The following is a 19,746-nucleotide window of genomic DNA, read 5'->3' on the forward strand; positions in this document are numbered from 1 at the left end:
TGTTCTAAAATTTTAGATTTTATGACCTTCCTGTATTCTGGTCTTTCGATCAGGTAACCTCTGAAATAAAATGTGAGTCACATGTGAATTTAAAATTTTCTAGTAGCCAAACTTTAACAAGAAAGAAGAAACAAGTGGAATTAATTGTAACAATTTAATTAACCCAATATATTCAAAATATTTTCATTTTAGTATGTGAGCAATATGTAATTATTAATGAAGTATATATACATTTGAAACAAAATCTTTGAAACTAATTCTGTATTTTACCTTTCCAGCACATTGCAGTTCAGACCAGCCACATTCCAGGCACCCAGGAGCCACACATGGCCAATAGCTGCCACACTGAAGTACAGCTGTGATGTCAGTGGGGGTGGAGGGCCTGAACACCCCTTTTTTTTGCCACAGGTGAGGGGACAGCCTCTATTTATCAACATTTCTTTTCAGTTCCGACGGTGAAACAAATAGTGGTTATAGAAAAAACTGATAGCAGCAGGAATAAACCACAGGTAAACCACTGCTTACCACCTGTTGCCCACCTTTCTTTCAGAGATCAGACAGTGAACAAAGGATGATGGGGCCACAGGAGAAAAAAAACTATGTCTTCAGATCTGTTGACAGTCTTGACCTTTAATGTTTACATAGGAAGAAAATAGATTAAAGGCACACTTATTTTGCTATTTGACCATGACCCTAATGGTCAGGCTGTGGTTAGCTGTTTTCTCCTGTGGTGTGGGAAACTGAGTGAATATAAGCACCAATCACATGCACACATGTCCACATGTCCACATGTATTTCGGCGTTTCTTTTTTCTTTTTTTTTTTTTGAGATGGAGTTTCACTCTTGTTGCCCAGGCTAAAGTGCAATGGCAAGGTCTTGGCTCACCGCAATGTCTGCCTTCTGGGTTCAAGTGATTCTCCTACCTCAGCCTCCCGAGTAGCTGGGATTAGAGGCATGCGCCACCACACCTGGCTAATTTTTTTGTGTTTTTAGTAGAGACGGGATTTCTCCATGTTGGTCAGGCTGGTCTTGAACTCCCGCCCTCAGGTGATCCAACCACCTCGGCCTCCCAAAGTGCAGGGATTATAGGTGTGAGCCACCACCGCTGGCCATATTTCTGCATTTCTCAACATTATCTTACTAGATATCTAACTTTAAATGGGAAAAAATATCAGTACTTTTATGGTGCCCAATGTTAGAAGGTAACTAGTAATCAACCTGTCATTAAATCTTAGCATTCTGTCTGCACTGGGTGCATGCATTAGTTGGCTATGGCAGCATAATAAACCATCCAAAACTGATTAGTTCATAATTGAAATGCTCAGTCATTTAGGCTGGGCTCAGTGGGGCCATTCTTCTGTTCTCAGCTAAGTGCCTTCAGACATGTATCTATCATGAGCTGCTCATTGACTAGCTGTGCTTGTAGAGGTGAGCTTCTGCTTCTGGGACTGTCAACAGGGATACCTTGCTTCTCCTCCTCATAGTATCCTATACTCCAGTTGGCTAATATGGGCTTTTTTTTTTTTTTCTTTTTTTGAGATGGAGTCTTGTTCTGTCACCCAGGGTGGAGTGCAGTGGTGCGATATCTGTTCACTGCAAGCTCCACCTCCTGGGTTCAAGTGATTCTCATGCCTCAGCCTCCTGAGTAGCTGGGATTACAGGTGACCACTACCATGCCCGGCTAATTTTTTTGTATTTTTAGTAGAGACGGTGTTTCACCATGTTAGCCAGGATAGTCTCCATCTCCTGACCTCGTGATCCACCCACGTTGGCCTCCCAAAGTGCTGGGATTACAGGTGTGAGCTACCGCGCCTGGCCTAATATGGGCTTTTTTTCATGAAGATGGCAGCATTCTGAAAGAAAAACAGAAGCATGCCAGGCATGCTGGCTCATGTCTGTAATTCCAGAACTTTAGTAGGCCAAGGCAGGAGGATCACGTTAGGTCAGGAGTTTGAAACCAGTCTAGTCAACATGGTGAAACCTCACCTCTACTAAAAATACAAAAATTAGCTGGGTGTGGTGGCACACGCCTGTAGTCTCAGCTACTCAGGAGGCTGAGTCAGGAGAATTGCCTGAATCTGGGAGGTGGAGGTTGCAGTGAACCAAGATCATGCCACTGCCCTCCAGCCTGGGTGACAAAGAGAAAGACTCCTTCTTAAAAAAGGAAAAAAACAGAGAAAAGAAAAGAAAAACATAAGCAGTCAAAACTGTTTGAGCCTAGGCTCCAAAAACACATTGTCATGTTCTCAGGTTTCTACTGCCATGAGCAAATAAGGCCAGACAGATCAAGCGTTTGGAAAATAGATTCTGAATCTTCATGGGAATGGCTGTAAAAGCACCTGTCAATGTACATGGATACAGGAGGGATGAAAAATTGCTACCATATTGGCAATAAGTATCCTTCTGCTTGTTTTTTTTTTTTTTTTTTTTTTTTTTTGAGATGGAGTCTCACTCTGTCACCAGGCTGGAGTGCAGTGGCGCGATCTTGGCTCACTGCAACCTCCGCCTCCTGCGTTCAAGTGATTCTCATGCCTCAGTCTCCTGAGTAGCTGAGATTACAGGCCTGCACCACCACACCCAGCTAATTTTTGTATTTTTAGTAGAGATGGGGTTTCTCTATGTTGGCCAGGATGGTCTCGATCATCTGACGTCGTGATCTGCCCAATTCAGCTTCCCAAAGTGCTGGACTTACAGGCGTGAGCCACCGTGCCCAGTCCATTCTGCTTTTTCTGCATATGCGGTCTATAGAACTCTTCAACATCAGAAAATTGTCCAAACACCCACAGCTACTGAGTGGCTTGGGCCGGGACTCAGGATCAACTCTGTCTAACTCCAAAGCCTATGTACCTCCATGGATCACACTACTCAAGTAGCTGTCATAGACTCTTAAAATCCTGGAGAGTGACATTTCTAAAATAAAAGCCAGATTGCTTGTAGATGTGTGCCCATAAAGTATTGTTTATTATTGGGAAAAATCTCAAGAAATTACTGAAGCACATGGTGGCCCAAATCTGTAATCCCAACACTTTGGGTGGCTGAGATGGGAGAATCATTTAAGCTCAAGAGCACAAGTGCAGCCTGGGCAACATAATAAGATCCTGTCTCAATAAAAGAAATTTAAAAAATTAACCAGGCATGATGGTACTCAGGTGTCCAGGGCAGGAGGATTGTTTAAGCCTGGAAGGTGGAAGCTGGATTAAGCCTTGATTGATTACACCACTGCACTCCAGCCTGGTTGATAGAGTGAGACTCTGTCTCAAACAAAATGAAACAAAAACAAAAAAGAAATTGCAAAAGCATTTTGAAAGAACATAGAATAATTTGGAAAAAATAGCTGACATAGCTGATATAGAGTAATTTGGAAAACATAACTTGTTTTAGATAATCAAAACCCAACAACACATCGCTTATTTTTTATCATAGAACAAATTTGAGGCCAGTTGTGGTGGCTCACACCTGTAATCCCAGCACTTTGGGATGCCGAGATGGCAGATCACCTGATGTTGGGAGTTCAAGACCAGTCTGACCAACATGGTAAAACCCCGTCTCTACTCAAAATACAAAATTAGTCGAGTGTGGTATCTCGCGCCTGTAATCCCAGCTACTCAGGAGGCTGAGGCATGATAATCATTTGAACCCAGGAGGCAGAGGTTGCAGTGAGCCGAGATTGTGCCACTGCGCTCCAGCGAGACACTGTCTCAAATAATAATAATAATAAATAATAATAATAATAATAAAAACGTGGAAATTTTTAAAAGAAAATTTCAGAGAACTTAAATTTAACATAGTTTAATTGAGCAAAGAATAATTTGCAAATTAAGCAGCCTGTGGGTCCTGAGTAGCCTCAGAGAGACTCCAGCACAGCCACATGGTAAAAAAGAGTTATGCACAGGGAAAGCAAAGTGACATACAAAGAATAGAAGTGGTACAGAAACAGCCAGATTAATTACAGCTTGGGATTTGCCTTATTTGAATATGGTTTGAGCAGTTGATGTTCTTTTATTGGCACAAACATAGTGGTTGGTACAAGAATAGGTAAAAACCTATTTAGATATCCAGTTAGGTTTTAGTTGACTATGTACCGAAAAACCTATTGACCAAAATTAAACATTAAAGGAGTTAGCTTTAGGCTATAATTAATTTAACAATATCTCCCATTTGGTTAGTTTCTCAATTTTGAGAAATAACCCAAAACTTTAGACATTATTACCTTGTCACCATCAAAAATTTACTTATGACTGGGTGCAGTGGCTCATGCCTGTAATCCCAGCACTTTGGGAGGCCAAGGCAGGCAGATCACAAGGTCAGGAGTTCAAGACCAGCCTGGCCAATATGGTGAAACCCCATCTCTACTAAAAATACAAAAATTAGCTGAGCCTGGTGGTGGGCACCTGTAATCTCAGCTACTTGGGAGGCTGAGGCAGGAGAATCCCTTGAACCTGAGAGGCAGAGGTTGCAGTGAGCTGAGATCATGCCACTGCACTCCAGCCTAGGTGACAGAGTGAGACTCTGTCTCAAAAAAAAAAAAAAAGAAAAGAAAAAAAAAGAAAAAAAAGAGACATATTTAGTCTCAATTTCCACTGTAAAATAGTAGAACTGTGGGTTTTGTAAAGTGAAAAACAGGACTTTGGGTTACTATTGTTTAAAAGGATTACAGTAGAAGAGACCTCCTTGTATTGAAATCTGCTGTATACAAAAGAAAAACAAGACCTCATCAGTTTTAGAATCTACCTATTTCTTTAAATTTTCAGTTTGACTATGTCACATTTAGCATGCATGACTCCATTTTGGTTTGTTTTGGTCTATTTGGGCCTAGTGAACAAGCTCAGTCCAGAATGATGGCCTCTAATAATTTTATTTAAAAAAATTCCCCTCTTTTGATTAAGTTTTCACATAGGTCAGAGTGTCACCAAACCTCAGGGTTTTAGTGTCACTCTCAGTTTCCATTGTTTTAGGTTTCTGTTCTTATCAGATCATTCATAGGTTATGGTGTTCTAATGGTCAAATACATCTTCAAGTTTTCATCTTTCCAGTTAAAGAGAGACCACTTGACATTCTAGAGATGACTGCATGCAAAGATTTTTAAGTTTTGAGAGAATAGAGTGCAGTAGGAAGACTATTATTTTGACTATCAGGAAAATAATATCAAGAGTTTGAAGTATGGTTTTATTTATTTATTTATTTTGAGACAAAGTCTTGCTCTTGCCACGCAGGCTGGAGTGCAATGGCACGATCTCGGCTCACTGCAACCTCTACCTCCGGGATTCAAGGGATTCTCCTGCCTCAGCCTCCCAAGTTGCTGGGATTACAGGTGTGTGTCACCACAGCTGGCTAATTTTTGTATTTTTAGTAGAGAAGGGGTTTCAACATGTTGGCCAGGTTGGTTTCAAACTTCTGACCTCAGGTGATCCACCTGCGTTGGCCTCCCAAAGTGCTAGGATTTCAGGCATGAACCACCATGCCCAGCCTGAAGTATGCTTTTTAACCAAGGTCCCCATTGAACTAACCAACTATGATTAAATAGATCAAATGATTAGCTAGATAAGTTGTCTCCTCATTTCAACCAAGCAGTGTGTTCATTAATCCCCTACAACTGAATCTCTGTGATACTCAATGTATTTCTCCATGTGTAACTACAAATACTAGCAACTGCACAGATACTTCTCTGTTTATCTAGTAAGTAAACTAGATACATTCTTTTATTTAGCACGACTTTAGTAAAAAATTTTAAAGTCTATTGGGTAACCATAGCCTTTACAGTAGAATCTGCTATAGAGCGTATTATGGAAGATAAATTTCTAACCATTGCCTCATTTACTCTAAACCTTTGAAAGAAAGACCTAACAAATCATGACCACTCAGAAGAGTAATGGCCTCCTGGCAATGCTCTCTAACTTATTCTGAATAAGTTTCTCTTTAAGTTAATGTTGCTCCAAGAGCAGTGGATCAATATTCTGTTTCTTATATTATGAGGCAAAAAATTTCCCATGTCACATTTAGCAAGAATGTGAGAAATTTCCCATTTCTCACCGACAGTGGCCCTTCATCTTTTACCTATCCAGATGTAAGTTTGTTGATGTATTTGGCTGCAAAACCATGAGTGCACATAAGAGATCCCTTTTTTATTTCTGTTGTTTGTAGAGCCATAAAAAAGTGATCTAGGAGTGTCATGATAGCAGAGATGTCTTCATTTTTGATATTCTGGAAAAAGCTATCTATGTCAAGGTTGCCATCTGCTTTTGAGGAGAAACTTCTCTGCTTAGGTTTACCTAAAAATCTCCAATTAAGATATCCAATATGATTGCAAGAGTTTAGAGGGCCCCTTGTGAGTTTAAAGATTATGAACCCAAAGTTTAAGGTCCCAAAGTCTTCATGCAGTGCAAGTGGCAAGCGGACTCAATCTCTTTGCTCTAGATTATAAAAGGTTTTCCTGTTCCCAGTCAATAGACTATTAAAAGTTTTTCTGGCCAGGTGCAAAGGCTGAACAGGTTCTCACTGTGATGAATGAGTGGGTTACAGTGAACAGGTTCCTTCTGTAATGAATGAGTGGGTGAGAGTGAACAGGTTCTCACTGTGTTGAATGAGTGGGTGACAGTGAATAATTTCCCACTGGGATGATTGAGTGGGAGACAGTAACAGGTTCCCACTGTGGTGAATGAGTGGCTGACAGAGAACAGGTTCTCACTATGGTGAATAAGTGGGTGAGAGTGAACAGGTTCCACTGGGGTGAGTGAGTGACTGACAGTGAAGAGGTTCCCACTGTGGTGAATAGGTGTCAGACAGTGAACACATTCCCCCTGTGCTTAATGAGTGGGAGACAGTGAACGGATTCTCACTGTGATGAATGAGTGTGTAACAGTGAACAGGTTAATCCTGTAATAAATGAGTGGGAGGCAATGAACAGGTTTCCAATGTGATGATTGTGTGGGTGACAGTGAACAGATTCCCACTGTGGTGAATGAGAAGCTGAAATTGAACAGGTTCCTACTGTGGTGAATGAATGCCTGACAGTGAACAGGTTCCCACTGTGGTGAATGAGAAGCTGAAATTGAACAGGCTCCTACTGTGGTGAATGAATGCCTGACAGTGAACAGAGTTCCCCACTGTGGTGAATGAGAAGCTACAGAAATTGAACAGGTTCCTACTGTGGTGAATGAATGCCTGACAGTGAACAGGTTCCGACTGTGATGAATGAGTGGTTGATTATGAAAGCGTTCCCACTGTGATGAGTGAGTGGGTGTGAGTGAACAGGTTCTGACTGTGGTGTATTAGTGGGTGAAAATAAAGTTTCCCACTGTGATGAGTGAGGGGCTGACAGTAAACAGGTTCCCACTGTGGTGACAGAGTGGCCAACAGTGAACAGGCTTCTATAGTGGTGAACGAGTGGGTGACAGTGAACTGGTTCCCACTATGATGAATGAGCGGCTGAAGGGAAAAAGTTCCCACTGTGGTGAATGAGTGGGTGACAGTGAAAAAAATTCTAAGATGGTGAATCTGTGGATGACAGTGATCAGGTTTCTCCTGTAATTAATGAGTGGCTGACAGTAAACAGGTTTGCACTGTGATGAGTGAGTGGGTGACACTGAACAGGTTCTACTGTAATGAATGAGTGGGTGACAGTGAACACGTTCTCACAGTGATGAATGTGTTGGTGACAGTGAACAGATTTCCACAGTGGTAAATGAGTGGGTGAGAGAGAAGAGGTACCCACTGTGATGAGTGAGTGGGTGACAGTGAAGAGTTTCCCACTGTGGTGAAAGGGTGGTTGAGAGTGAACAGATTCCCACTGTGATGAATGAGTGATTGACAGTGAACAGGTTCCTGCTGTGATGCATGAGTGGGTGTCAGTGAACAGGTTCTCCCAGAGATGAATGAATGGGTGACAGTGAACTGGTTTGCACTATGCTGAATGAACAGCTGAAAGTAAACAGGTTCCCATTGTGGTGACTGAATGGGTGACAGTGAACAGGTTCCCACTGGGATAAATTAGTGACTGACAGAGAATAGGTTTCGACTGTGGTGAATGAGTAAGCGACAGTGAACAGGTTCCCACTCCGGTGACTGAGTGACTGACAGTGCACAGGTTTCTACTGTGGTGATCGAGTGGGTGACAGTAAACTTGTTCCCACTGTGGTGAATGAGTGGCTGACGGGGAAAAGGTTTCCATTGTGATGAACGAGTGGCTGACACTGAACAGGTTCCTACTGTGGTGAATGAGTGTGTGACTGTCAACAGGATTCTACTGTTTTGAACGAGGGGGTGACAGTGATCATGTTCCTCTGGTAATGAATGAGTGGGTGACAGTGAACAGGTTGCCACTGTGATTAGTGATTGGGTGAAAGTGAAAAGGTTTCTACTGTGGTGGACAAGTGGATGACAGTGAACAGTTCCTACTGTGGTGAATGAGTGACTGAGAGTAAACAGGTTCCCACTGTGATGAATGAGTGGGTGACAGTGAACAGGTTTCCAGTGGGTAAATGAGTGGGTAAGAGTCAACAGTTTAGCACTGTGATGAGTGAGTGGGTGACCGTGAACAGGTTCCCGCTGTGGTAAATGAGTGGCTGAGAGTGAACAGGTTCCCACTGTGATAAATGAGTGGGTGACAGTTAGCAGGTTCCCACTGTGATGAGTGAGTGGCTGACAGTCAACAGGTTCCCACTGTGGTGAATAAGTGGCTGACTGTGATCAGTTTCTCACTGAGATAAATGAGGGGATGACAGTGAACAGGTTCCCACTGTGATGAGGGAGTGGGTGAGAGTGAACAAGCTCCCACAGTATTGAGTGGGTGACAGTGAACAGGTTCTCACTGTGATGAGTGAGTGGCTGACAGTGAACAGGTTTTCAGTGTGGTGAATGAGTGCCTGACAGTGAACAGGTTCCTACTGCGATGAAAGAGTGGGAGACAGTGAACAATTTCACACTGTGATGGATGAGTGAGTGACAGTGAACAGGTTCCTCCTGTAATAAATGAGTGGGAGACAATGAACAGGTTCCCATTGTGATGAATACGTGGGTGACAGTGAACAGGTTACCACTGTGATGAATGAGTGGCTGACAGTGAACAGGTTACCAATGTGATGAATGAGGGGCTGACAGTGAAAATGTTGCCACTGTGGTGAATGAGTGGGTGACAGTGAATAGGTCCCACTGTGATGAGTGAGGGGGTGACAGTGAATAGGTTTCCAGTGTGATGAATGAGTGAGTGACAGTTAACAGGTTCCCATTCTGGTGACTGAGTGGATGACAGTGAACAATTTTATGTTACAGTGAATGAGTGGGTGACAGTGAATTGGTTCCCACTGTGGTGAATGAGTGGCTGAGAGGAACAAGTTGCCACTGTGATGAATGTGTGGCTGACAGTGAACAGGTTCCTATTGTGTTGAAGGAGTGGGTGACTGTGAACAGGTTTCTGCTGTTTTGAACGAGTGGTTGACAGTGATAAGGTTGCTCCCATAATGAATGAGTGGGTGACAGTGAACAGGTTCCCACTTTGATTAGTGATTGAGTAACAGTGAACAGGTTTCTACTGCTGTGAAAGAGTAGGTGATAGTGAACATGTTTCTACTGTGGTGAATGACTGACAATAAACAGGTTCCCACTGTGATGAATGAGTGGGTGATAGTGAATGGGATTCTCCTATAATGAATGAGTGGGTGACAGTGAACAGGTTTCCACTGTGATGAATGAGTGACTGACAGCAAACAGGGCTTCACTGTGGTAAATGTGTGGGTGAGAGTAAACAGGGTTTCACTGTGGTAAGCGTGTGGGTGAGAGTGAACAGGCTCCAACTGTGGTGAATGAGTGGTTGACAGTGAACAGGTTCACACTGTGATGACTGAGTGTGTGACAGTGAACAGGTTCCCAATGTGGTGAATGAGTGGCTGACAAAGAACAGGTTCTCACTGTGGTTAATGAGAATGAGTGAGAGTGAACAGGTTTCCACAGTGGTGAATGAGTGGCTGACAGTGAACAGGTTCTCACTGTGATGAATGAGAGAGTGACAGTGAACAGCTTTCTCCTGTGATGAATGAGTGGATGACAGTGAACAGGGTTCCACTGTGACGAATGAGTGGGTTACAGTGAACAGGTTCCCACTGTGATGAATGAGTGGGTGACAGTGAACAGGCTCCCACTGTGTTGGGTGAGTGGGGGAAAGTGAAAACTTTCCCACTGTGGTTTGTGAGGGGCTTACAGTCTATAATATCCCACTGTGGTGAATATGTGACTGACAGTGATTAGTTTCCCACTGTGATAAATAAGTGGGTGACAGTGATTAATTTCCCACTGTGATAAATAAGTGGGTGACAGTGAATAGGTTCCCACTTTGGTGAGTGAGTGGCTGACAGTGAACAGGTTTCCAGTGCGGTAAATGAGTGCCTGACAGTGAACAGATTCCCACCGTGATGAATGAGTGGGAGACAGTCAACAGTTTCCCACTGTGATGAATGAGTGGGTGATAGTGAACAGGTTCCTCTGTGATAAATGAGTGGGAGGCAATGAACAGGTTACCACTGTGATGAATGGGTGGGTGACAGTGAACACGTTCCCACTGTGATGAGTGAGTGACTGACAGTAAACAGGTTCCCACTGTGGTGAATGAGTGACTGACAGTTAACAGGTGCCCACCATAATGAATAAGTGGGTGAAAGTAAAAAGGTTTCCACTGTGATAAATAACTGGTTGAGAGTGAACAGGGTTCCACTGCGGTAAATAAGTGAGTAAGAATGAACAGGTTCCCACTGTGGTGAATGAGTGATTGACAGTGAATAGGCTCCCACTGTGATGATTGAGTGTGTGACAGTGAACAGGTTCCCACTGTGATGAATGAGTGGCTGACAGAGAACAGGTTCTCACTGAGTTGAATGAGTGGGTGAGAGTGAACAGGAATCCACAGTGGTGAATGAGTGGCTGACATCGAACAGGTTCCCACTGTGATGAATGAGTGGGTGACAGTGAACACGTTTCTTCTGTAATGAATGAGTGGATGACAGTGAACTGGTTCCGACTGTGATGAATGTGTGGGTGACAGTGAACAGGTTTCCACTGTGATGACTGAGTGGTTGACAGTGAACAGGATCCCCTATGGTGAGTGGGTGACAGTGAACAGGTTTCCACCGTGATGAGTGAGAGGTTGACAGACAAAAAGGTCCCCCTGTGGTGAATATGTGACTGATAGTGATCAGTTTCCTACCTTGATGAATAAGTGGGTGACAGTGAACAGATTCCTACTGTGATGAATGTGTGGGTGGCAGTGAACAGGATCCGACTGTGGTGAATGAGTGGCTGACAGTGAATAGGTTCCAACTGTGATGAATGAGTGGGTGGCACTGAAAAATTTTTCCTGTAATGAATGAGTGAGTGACAGGTGAACTTTGGTTCCCAAAGTGGTAAATGTCGTGGGAGTGAATATGTTCCCACTGTGATGAGTGAGTGGATGACAGTGAACAGGTTTCCACTGTGGTGAGTGGGTGGCTGATAGTGAACAGTTTTCCACGGTGATGAATGAGTAGGTGACAGTGAACATGTTACCACTGTGATGCGTGAATGTGTGATAAAGAACAGGTATTCACTGTGATGAATGTGTGGGTGACATTGAACAGGTTTCTACTGTGATGAATGAGTGTGTTACACTGAACAGGTTCCTCCTGTAATGAATGAGTTGGCGACAATGAACAGGTTCCCACTGTGATTAATGTGTGAGTGAAAGTGTACAGTTTCCCACTGTGATGAATGAGTGGCTTACAGTGAACAGGTTCTGTTTGTGATGAATGAGTGGGTGACAGTGAACAGGTTCCCACTGTGATGAGTGAGTGGCTGACAGTACTGTGGTGAATGAGTGGGTGACAGTGAATAAGTTCCAACTGTGATGAATGAGTGGCTGACAGTGAACAAGTTTCTACTGTGGTGAACGTTTGAAGAACAGTGAACAGGTTCCCACTGTGGCGAATAAGTTGCTAACAGTGAACAGATTCCCACTGTGATGAATGAATGCGTGACAGTGAACAGCTTCCTGGTATAATAGATGTGTGGTTGACAGTGAACAGTTTCCCAGTATGATGAGTCAGTGGGTAACAGTGAACAGGTTCTCATTGTGGTGAATGAGTGGGTGGGAGTGAACAGGTTCCCATTGTGGTGAATGAGCCGCACTGACAGCGGTGGTTTTCCTCTCTCATGAGTGGAGTGGGTGCAGAGTTGACATGTTGCCACTGATGAATGAGTGGGTGACAGTGAACAGGTTCACATTATGATGAATAAGTAGGTGACAGTCAACGTTTTCTCACTCTGGTGAATGAGTGGGTGAGAGTGAACAGGTTCCCACTGTGGTGAATGGGTAACTGACAGTGAACAGGTTCCCACTGTGGTGAGTGAGAGGGTGACAGTGAAGATATTCCCACTGTGATCAGTAGGTGAGAAGGAATAATATCCCAGTGTGATGAATGAGTGAGTGACAGTGAACCAGTTCCCACTGTGATTAGTGTTTTGGTAACATTGAACAGGTGTCTACTGCGGTGAAAGAGTGGGTGAAAGAGAACACGTTCCCACTGTGGTGAATGAGTGGCTGACAGTGAACAGGTTCCCACTGTGATGATTGACTCAGTGCCAGTAAACACTTTCCTCCTGTAATGAATCAACGCGCGACAGTGAACAGGTTTCCACTCTGATGAATCCGTCGGTGACAATGAACAGGTTCCCAATATGGTGAATGTGTGGGTGACACACTGAACAGGTTCCCACTATGATGAATGACTGTGTGACAGTGAACAGGCTCCTATTGTGGTGTGTGTGTGGGAGACAGTGAACAGGTTAACTTTGTGATGAATGAGTGGGTGACAGTAAGAGGTTCCCACTGTGATAAGTGAGTAGGTGAAAGTGAACAGGTTCCCACTGTGATGAATGAGTGGGTGACAGTAAGAGGTTCCCACTGTGATAAGTGAGTAGGTGAAAGTGAACCGGTTCCCACTGTGATGAATGAGTGGGTGACGGTGAACTGGTTCCCACTATTGTGAATGAGTGGGTGTTGGGAGAAAAGTTGAGTGTTGGGAGAGAAGCTGAGGCAAGGCTTACATGTCTGCTAGACTTGCTGGCTCCTTGCTTCTAGCGCTCCCATTATCTCAAGCAGCCATACGTTTTTCATTCACTTGATACACTGTTTCTTTCAACCCCCACATCCTCACCACCTGGCTGTTTGTTTGTTTGAGTAACAATAAATAGCCTGGGCTCCCAGAGCTTGGGGCCTTCGCAGCCTCCACACTCACAATGGCCCCTGGTCCCACTTTCTCTCTCAAACTGTCTTTTTCTCATTCCTTTGACTCCACAGGACTTCATCACCCCCACGACCTGGTGTTGGGTCTGATAACCCCAACAGGGGGTGAGAGTGAACAGGTTCTCAATGTGGTGAGTGAGTTTGTGACAATGAACATGTTCACACCGTTATGAGTGAATGGGTGAGAGTGAACAGGTTCCCACTGTGGTGAATGAGTGGCTGACAGTCAACAGGTTTCCACTGGGATGAGTGAGTGGGTAAGAGTCGATAGGTTTCCACTGTGATGAATGAGTGGGTAACAGTGAACAGGTTCACATTATGATGAATGAGTGGGTGACTGTCAACATTTTCTCCTGTGGTGAATGAGTGGATGAGAGTGAACAGGTTCCCACTGGGGTGAATGAGTGGCTGACAGTGAACAGGTTTCCACTGTGGTTAGTGAGAGGGTGACAGTGAAGATATTCCCACTGTGATCAGTGAGTGTGTGAGAAAGAATAGGATTCCAGTGTGATGAATGGGTTGGTGACAGTGAACAGGTTCCAATTGTGATGAATGAGTGGGTGACAGTGAACGAGTTCCCATTGTGATTAGTGTTTTGGTGAAATTGAACTGATTTCTCCTTCAGTGAATGAGTAGGTGAAAGAGAACACACTCTTATTGTGGTGAATGAGTGGCTGACAGTGAACAGGTTCCCATTGTGATGTATGACTCAGTGCCAGTAAACAGTTTCCTCCTGTAATGAATGAGTGCATGACAGTGAACAGGTTTCCACTCTGATGAATCTGTCGGTGACAATGAACAGGTTCCCAATGTGGTGAATGTGTGGGTGACACTGAACAGGTTCCTACTATGATGAATGAGTGGGTGACAGTGAACAGGTTCCTAATGTTGCATGTGTGGGAATGACAGTGAACAGGTTAACACTGTGATGAATGAGTAAGTGACAGTGAAGAGTTTCCCACTGCGATGAGGGAGTGGGTGAATATGAACAGGTTCCCAATGTGGTGAGTAAGTTTGTGACAGTGAACAGGTTCCCACTGTTATAAGTGAGTGGGTGAGAGTGAACTGGTTCCCATTGTGGTGAATGAGTGGTTGACAGTGAACAGGTTCACACTGTGATGAGTGAATGGGTGAAACTGAAAATGTTTCCAATGTGGAGAATGAGTGGGTGACATTGAGCAGGTTCCCAATTTGATGAATGAATGGCTGACAGTGAACAGGTTCCTACTGTGGTGAATGAGTGGGTGACAATGAACAGGTTTCCACTGTGGTGAACGTGTGGGTGACAGTGAATAGATTCTGACTGTGGTGAACATGTGGCTGACAGTGAACAGGTTCCCATTGTGATGAATGAGTGGGTGACAGTGAACAGGTTCCTCTTGTAATGAATGAGTGGGTGAAAGTGAACACATTCTCAGAGTGATGAATGAGTAGGTGACATTGAAGAGGTTCAAACTGTGGTGAATGGGTGGGTGACAGTAAACATACTCCCACTTTGATGTATGAGTGGGTGACAGTGAACAGTTTCCCAACTGTGGTGAATGTGTGTGTGACAGTGAACATGTCCCTCTGTGATAAATCAGTGGTGACAGTGAACAAGTTCCCACTGGGGTGAATGAGTGAATGACAGAGAACAGGTTCCCACTGTGGTGAGGGCGTCGGTTACAGTGAACAGGTTACCATTGTGATGAATGACTTGGTGACAATGAACAAGTTCCCACTGTCATGAGTGAATGTGTGACAGTGAACAGGTTTTCACTTTGATTAATGTGTGAGTGACAGTGAACAATTTCCCATTGTGGTGAATAAGTGGGTTAGAGTGAACAGGTTCCCACTGTGGTGAGTGAGTGGGTGACTGTGAACAGGCTCCCACTGTGATGAGTGAATGTGTGAGAGAGAACCAGTTTTCACTGTGATGAATGAGTGGGTGACAGTGAACAGGCTCCTACTGTGATGTGTTACTGGGTGAGAGCGATCAGGTTCCTACTGTTGTGATTGAGTAGATGACAGTGAAAAGGTTCCCACTATGATGAGTGAGTGGTTGAAAGTGAAAAGGTTCCTACCGTGGTGAATGAGTGGGTGACAGTGAAAGGGTTTCTACTGCAGTGAATGATTGGGTGACAGTGAACAGGTTGCTACTGTTGTGAATGAGTGGCTGACAGTGAAGAGGTTTCCACTGTGATGACTGAGTGGGTGACAGTGATCCAGCTTCTCCTGTAATGCATGAGTGGGTGAGAGTGAACAGGTTCCCACTGTGATGAATGAGTGTGGACAGTGAAGAGGTTCCCAATTAGATGAGTGAGTGGGTGACAGTGAACAGGTTCCCACTGTGATGAATGAGTGGGTCACAGTGAACAGATTCCCCTTGTAATGAATGAGTGAACAGGTTTCTACTGTGCTGAGTGAGTGGGTGACACTGAACAGGTTCCCACTGTGATGAGTGAGTGGATAAGAGTGAACAGGTCCCATGGTGATGAATGAGTGGCTGACAGTGAACAGGTTCCAGCTGTGATGAGTGAATAGGGGAGAGTGAACAGGTTCCCAATGTGATGAATGAGAGGTTGAGAGTGAAGAGATTCCCACTGTGGTAAATGAGTGGGTGAAAGTGAACAGGTTCCCACTGTGATGAGTGGTTGACAGTGAACATGTTGCCACTGTGGTGAATGAGTGGCTGACAGTGAACACGTTCCCACCATGATGAATGAGTGAGTGACAGTGAACTAGTTCCCATTGTTGTGAATGAATGGCTGGCAGTGAACAGGCTCCCACTGTGTTGAGTGAGTGAGTGACATAAAGTGGCTCCCATTTTGATGAGGGAGTGGATGACAGTGAAGAAGTTCCCATTGTGATGGATGAGTGTGTGACAGTGAACAGCTTCCCACTGTGATGAATTAGTGTGTGACAGTGAACAGGTTCCCACTGTGATGAATGAGCAGCTGACAGTGAACAGGTTCTCACTGTGTGAATGAGTGGTTGAGAGTGAACAGGTTCCCACAGTGGTGAATAAGTGGCTGAAAATAAACAGGTTCCCACTTTGATGAATTAGTGGGCGACAGTAAACAGGTCCCCACTTTGATGAGTGAGTGGGTGACAGTGAGGAGCTTTCCACTTTGACGAGTGAGGGGTGACAGTGAACAGGTTCCCATGGTGATAAATGAGTGGCTGATGAAGAATAGGTTCCCACTGTGATGAATGAGTTGGTGACAGTGAACAGGTTCTCACTGTGATGAACGAGAAAATGAGAGTGAACAAGTTCCAAATGTGCTTAATAAGTTGCAGACAATGAACGGGTTTCTACTGCAGTGAACGAGTGTTTGACAGTGAACAGTTTCCCACTGTAATGAATGTGTGACTGACAGTGAACAGCTTCCCACTTTGATGAAAGAGTGGTGACAGTGACCATGTTCCTCTTGTAATGAATGAGAGGCTGACAATTAACAGGTTCCTACTGTGATGAATGAGTGGATGACAATGAACAGGTTCCAACTGAGCTGAGTGGCTGACAGTGAAGAGGTTCCCACTGTGGAGAATGAGTGTGTGGCAGTGTACAGGTTCCAACTGTGGTGAATGAATGTATGAGGGTGAACAGGTAGCCACTGTGGTGAGTGTGTGGGTGACAGTGAACTGGTTCCCACTGTGGTGAATGAGTGATTGACAGTAAACAGGTTTCCAATGTGGTTACTGAGTGGCTGACAGTTAACAGAATTTTACTGTGGTGAAAAAGTGTGTGGCAGTGAACTGGTTTCCATTGCAGTGAATGACTGGATGATAGTGAACAAGTTCCCACTGTGAAGAATGAGTGGATGACAGTGAACACCTTATTCCTCTAATGAATGAGTGGGTGACAGTGGACAGATTCCCACTGTGATGTATGAACGGGTGACTGAGATGAGGTTCCCACTGTGGTGAATGAGTGGGTTACAGAGAACAGGTTCCCACTGTGATGAATGAATGGGTGAGGGTGAACAAGTTCCCACTGTGATGAACGAATGGCTGACAGTGAACACATTCCCACTGTGATGAATGAGGGGGTGACAGTGAACTAATTCCCATTGTTGCAAATGAATGGGTAACAGTGAGCTGGTTCCCACTGTGATTAATGAATGGGTGACAGAGAAGAGATTTCCACTGTAATGAATGAATGGGGTGACAGTGAACAGGTTTCCACTGTGATTAAAAAGTGTGTGACAATTAACAGGTTCCCACTCCGATTAGTGAGTGGGTGACAGTAAAAAGGTTCTCACTGTGGTGATGGAGTGGGTGACAGTGAACAGGTTCCCACTGTGGTTCAGATGTGGTTGACAGTGAACAGGTTCCCACAGTGATGAATGTGTGGGTGAAAGTGAACAGGTTTTTACTGCAGTGAATGAGTGGGTTACAGTGAACAGGTTCCCAATGTAATGAATGAGTGGGTGACAGTAAACAGGTTCTGCCTATAATGAATGAGTGGTTGAAAGTGAACAGGTTCCCACTTTGATGAATGAGTGGGTGACAGTAAACAGGTTTGTCCTGTAATGAATGAGTGGGTGAAAGGGAACAGGTCCCCACTATGATGAATGAGTGGGTGACAGTAAACAGGTTCCCCTTTTAATTAATGAGTGGGTGAAAGTGAACAGTTTCCCACTGTGATGAGTGCGTGAGTGACTGTGAACAAGTTCCCAATGTTATGAAAGTGTGGGTGACAGTGAACAGGTTCTCACTGTGATGAGTGAGTGGGTAACAGTGAACAGGTTCCCACTGTGTTGAGTGAGTGGGTGACAGTAAAGTGGTTCCCATTTTGATGAGGGAGTGAGTGACAGGGAACAAGTGCCCATTGTGATGGGTGAATGGGTAACAATGAACAGGTTTCCACTGCAATTCGTGAGTGTGTGACAGTGAACAGGTTTCCACTGTGATGAATTAGTGGGTGACAGTGAGGAGGTTCCCGCTGTAATGAATGAGTGGCTGACAGTGAACAGGTTCTCACTGTGGTGAATGAGTGGTTGAGAGTGAATAGGTTCCCACAGTGTTGATTAAGTGACTGACAATGAACAGGTTCCCACTTTGATGAATGAATGGGTTACAGTGAACAGACTCCCACTTTGATGAGTGAGTGGGTGACAGTGAAGAGGTTTCCACTTTGGTGAGTGAGGGGTGACAGTGACTAGGTTCCCACAGTGATGAATGAGTGGCTGACAAGGAACAGGTTCCCATTGTGATGAATGAATTGGTACAGTGAATAGGTTCCCACTGTGATGAATGAGAAAGTGAGAGTCAACAAGTTCCAACTGTGCTTAATACGTTGCAGACAATGAAGAGGTTTCTACTGCAGTGAACGACTGGGTGACACTGAACAGTTTCCCACTATAACGAATGTGTGGCTGACAGTGAACAGTTTCCCACTTTGATGAATGAGTGGTGACAGCGAACAGGTTCCTCTTGTAATGAATGAGAGGTTGACAATTAACAGGTTCTCACTGTGATCAATGAGTGGGTGACAGTGAACAGTTCTCACTGTGTTGAATGAGTGGGTGAGGTTGAGTTTGTTCTCACTATGGTGAAAAAGTGGATGACAGAGAACAGGGACCCACAGTAATGAGTGAGTGGTTGACAGTGAACAGGTTTCCACTCTGATGAATGAGTTGGTTATAGTGAACAGGTTTACACTGTGATGAATGTGTATGTGACAGTGAACAGGTTCCCACTGTGGTGAGTAAGTGGGTGACAGTGAACAGGTTCTCTCTCTGATGGGTAAGTCAGTGAAAGTGAACAGGTTCCAACTGTGGTGAGTGGCTGACAGTGAACAGGTTCTCACTGTGGGGAATGAGTGCCTGACAGTGAACAGTTTCCCACTTTGATGAATGATTGGGTGACAGTGAACATGTTCCTTGTAGGATAAATGAGTGAGTGACAGTGAATAAGTACTTACTGTGTTGAATGATTGTGTGACAGTGAAGAGTTTCCCACTGTGATGAGTGAGTGGGTGAAAGTGAACAGGTTTCCATTGTGATGAATGACTGGGTAACAGTGAACAGGTTCCCACTGTGATGAGTGAGGGATGAAAATTAACAGGTTCCCTCTGTGATGAATGAGTGGGTGACAGTGAAAATGTTTTTCTTGCAATGAACGGGTGTGTGACATTGAACAGGTTCCCATTGTAACAAATGAGTGGGTGACAGTGAAGATGTTCCCACTGTGGTGAATAAGTGGCTGAGAGTGTGCAGGTTCTCACTGTGGTGACTGAGTGGGTGAGAGCGAACAGGTTCTCACAGTGATGAATGAGTGATTGACAGTGAACAGGTTCCCATAGGGATGAGTGAATGGGCGGCAGTGAACAGGTTGCCACTCACTGGTTCCCACTGTGATAAGTGAGTGCATGACAGTCAACCAGTCCCACTGTCATGAGTAAGTTCCCAATGTGATGGATAAGTGGATGATAGTGAACAGGTTTCGCTGTGATTAGTGAGTGTGTGAAAGCGAACTGTGATGAATGAGTGGTCGAC

General features: G+C 44.4%; 1 protein-coding gene across 2 annotated transcripts in view; it reads left to right on the forward strand.

Moving 5' to 3' along the window:
- Positions 1–833, forward strand: part of LOC103879999 — a 42,546-nt gene extending 41,713 nt beyond the window's left edge. Inside the window, exon 3 of one of the 2 annotated variants that reach the window (XM_021930305.2) lies at positions 279–830. In XM_021930305.2, coding sequence (XP_021785997.2) covers positions 279–459 — 181 coding nt within the window. In that variant the 3' untranslated portion in view covers positions 460–830. Of the gene's footprint in view, positions 1–278 lie in introns of both variants that reach the window. The other variant, XM_021930307.2, reaches the window with a different exon arrangement.
- Positions 834–19,746: the final 18,913 nt, after the last annotated feature.

The sequence above is a fragment of the Papio anubis genome, chromosome 20, assembly GCF_008728515.1.
Source record: "Papio anubis isolate 15944 chromosome 20, Panubis1.0, whole genome shotgun sequence".
Classification (NCBI taxonomy): Eukaryota; Metazoa; Chordata; class Mammalia; order Primates; family Cercopithecidae; genus Papio; species Papio anubis.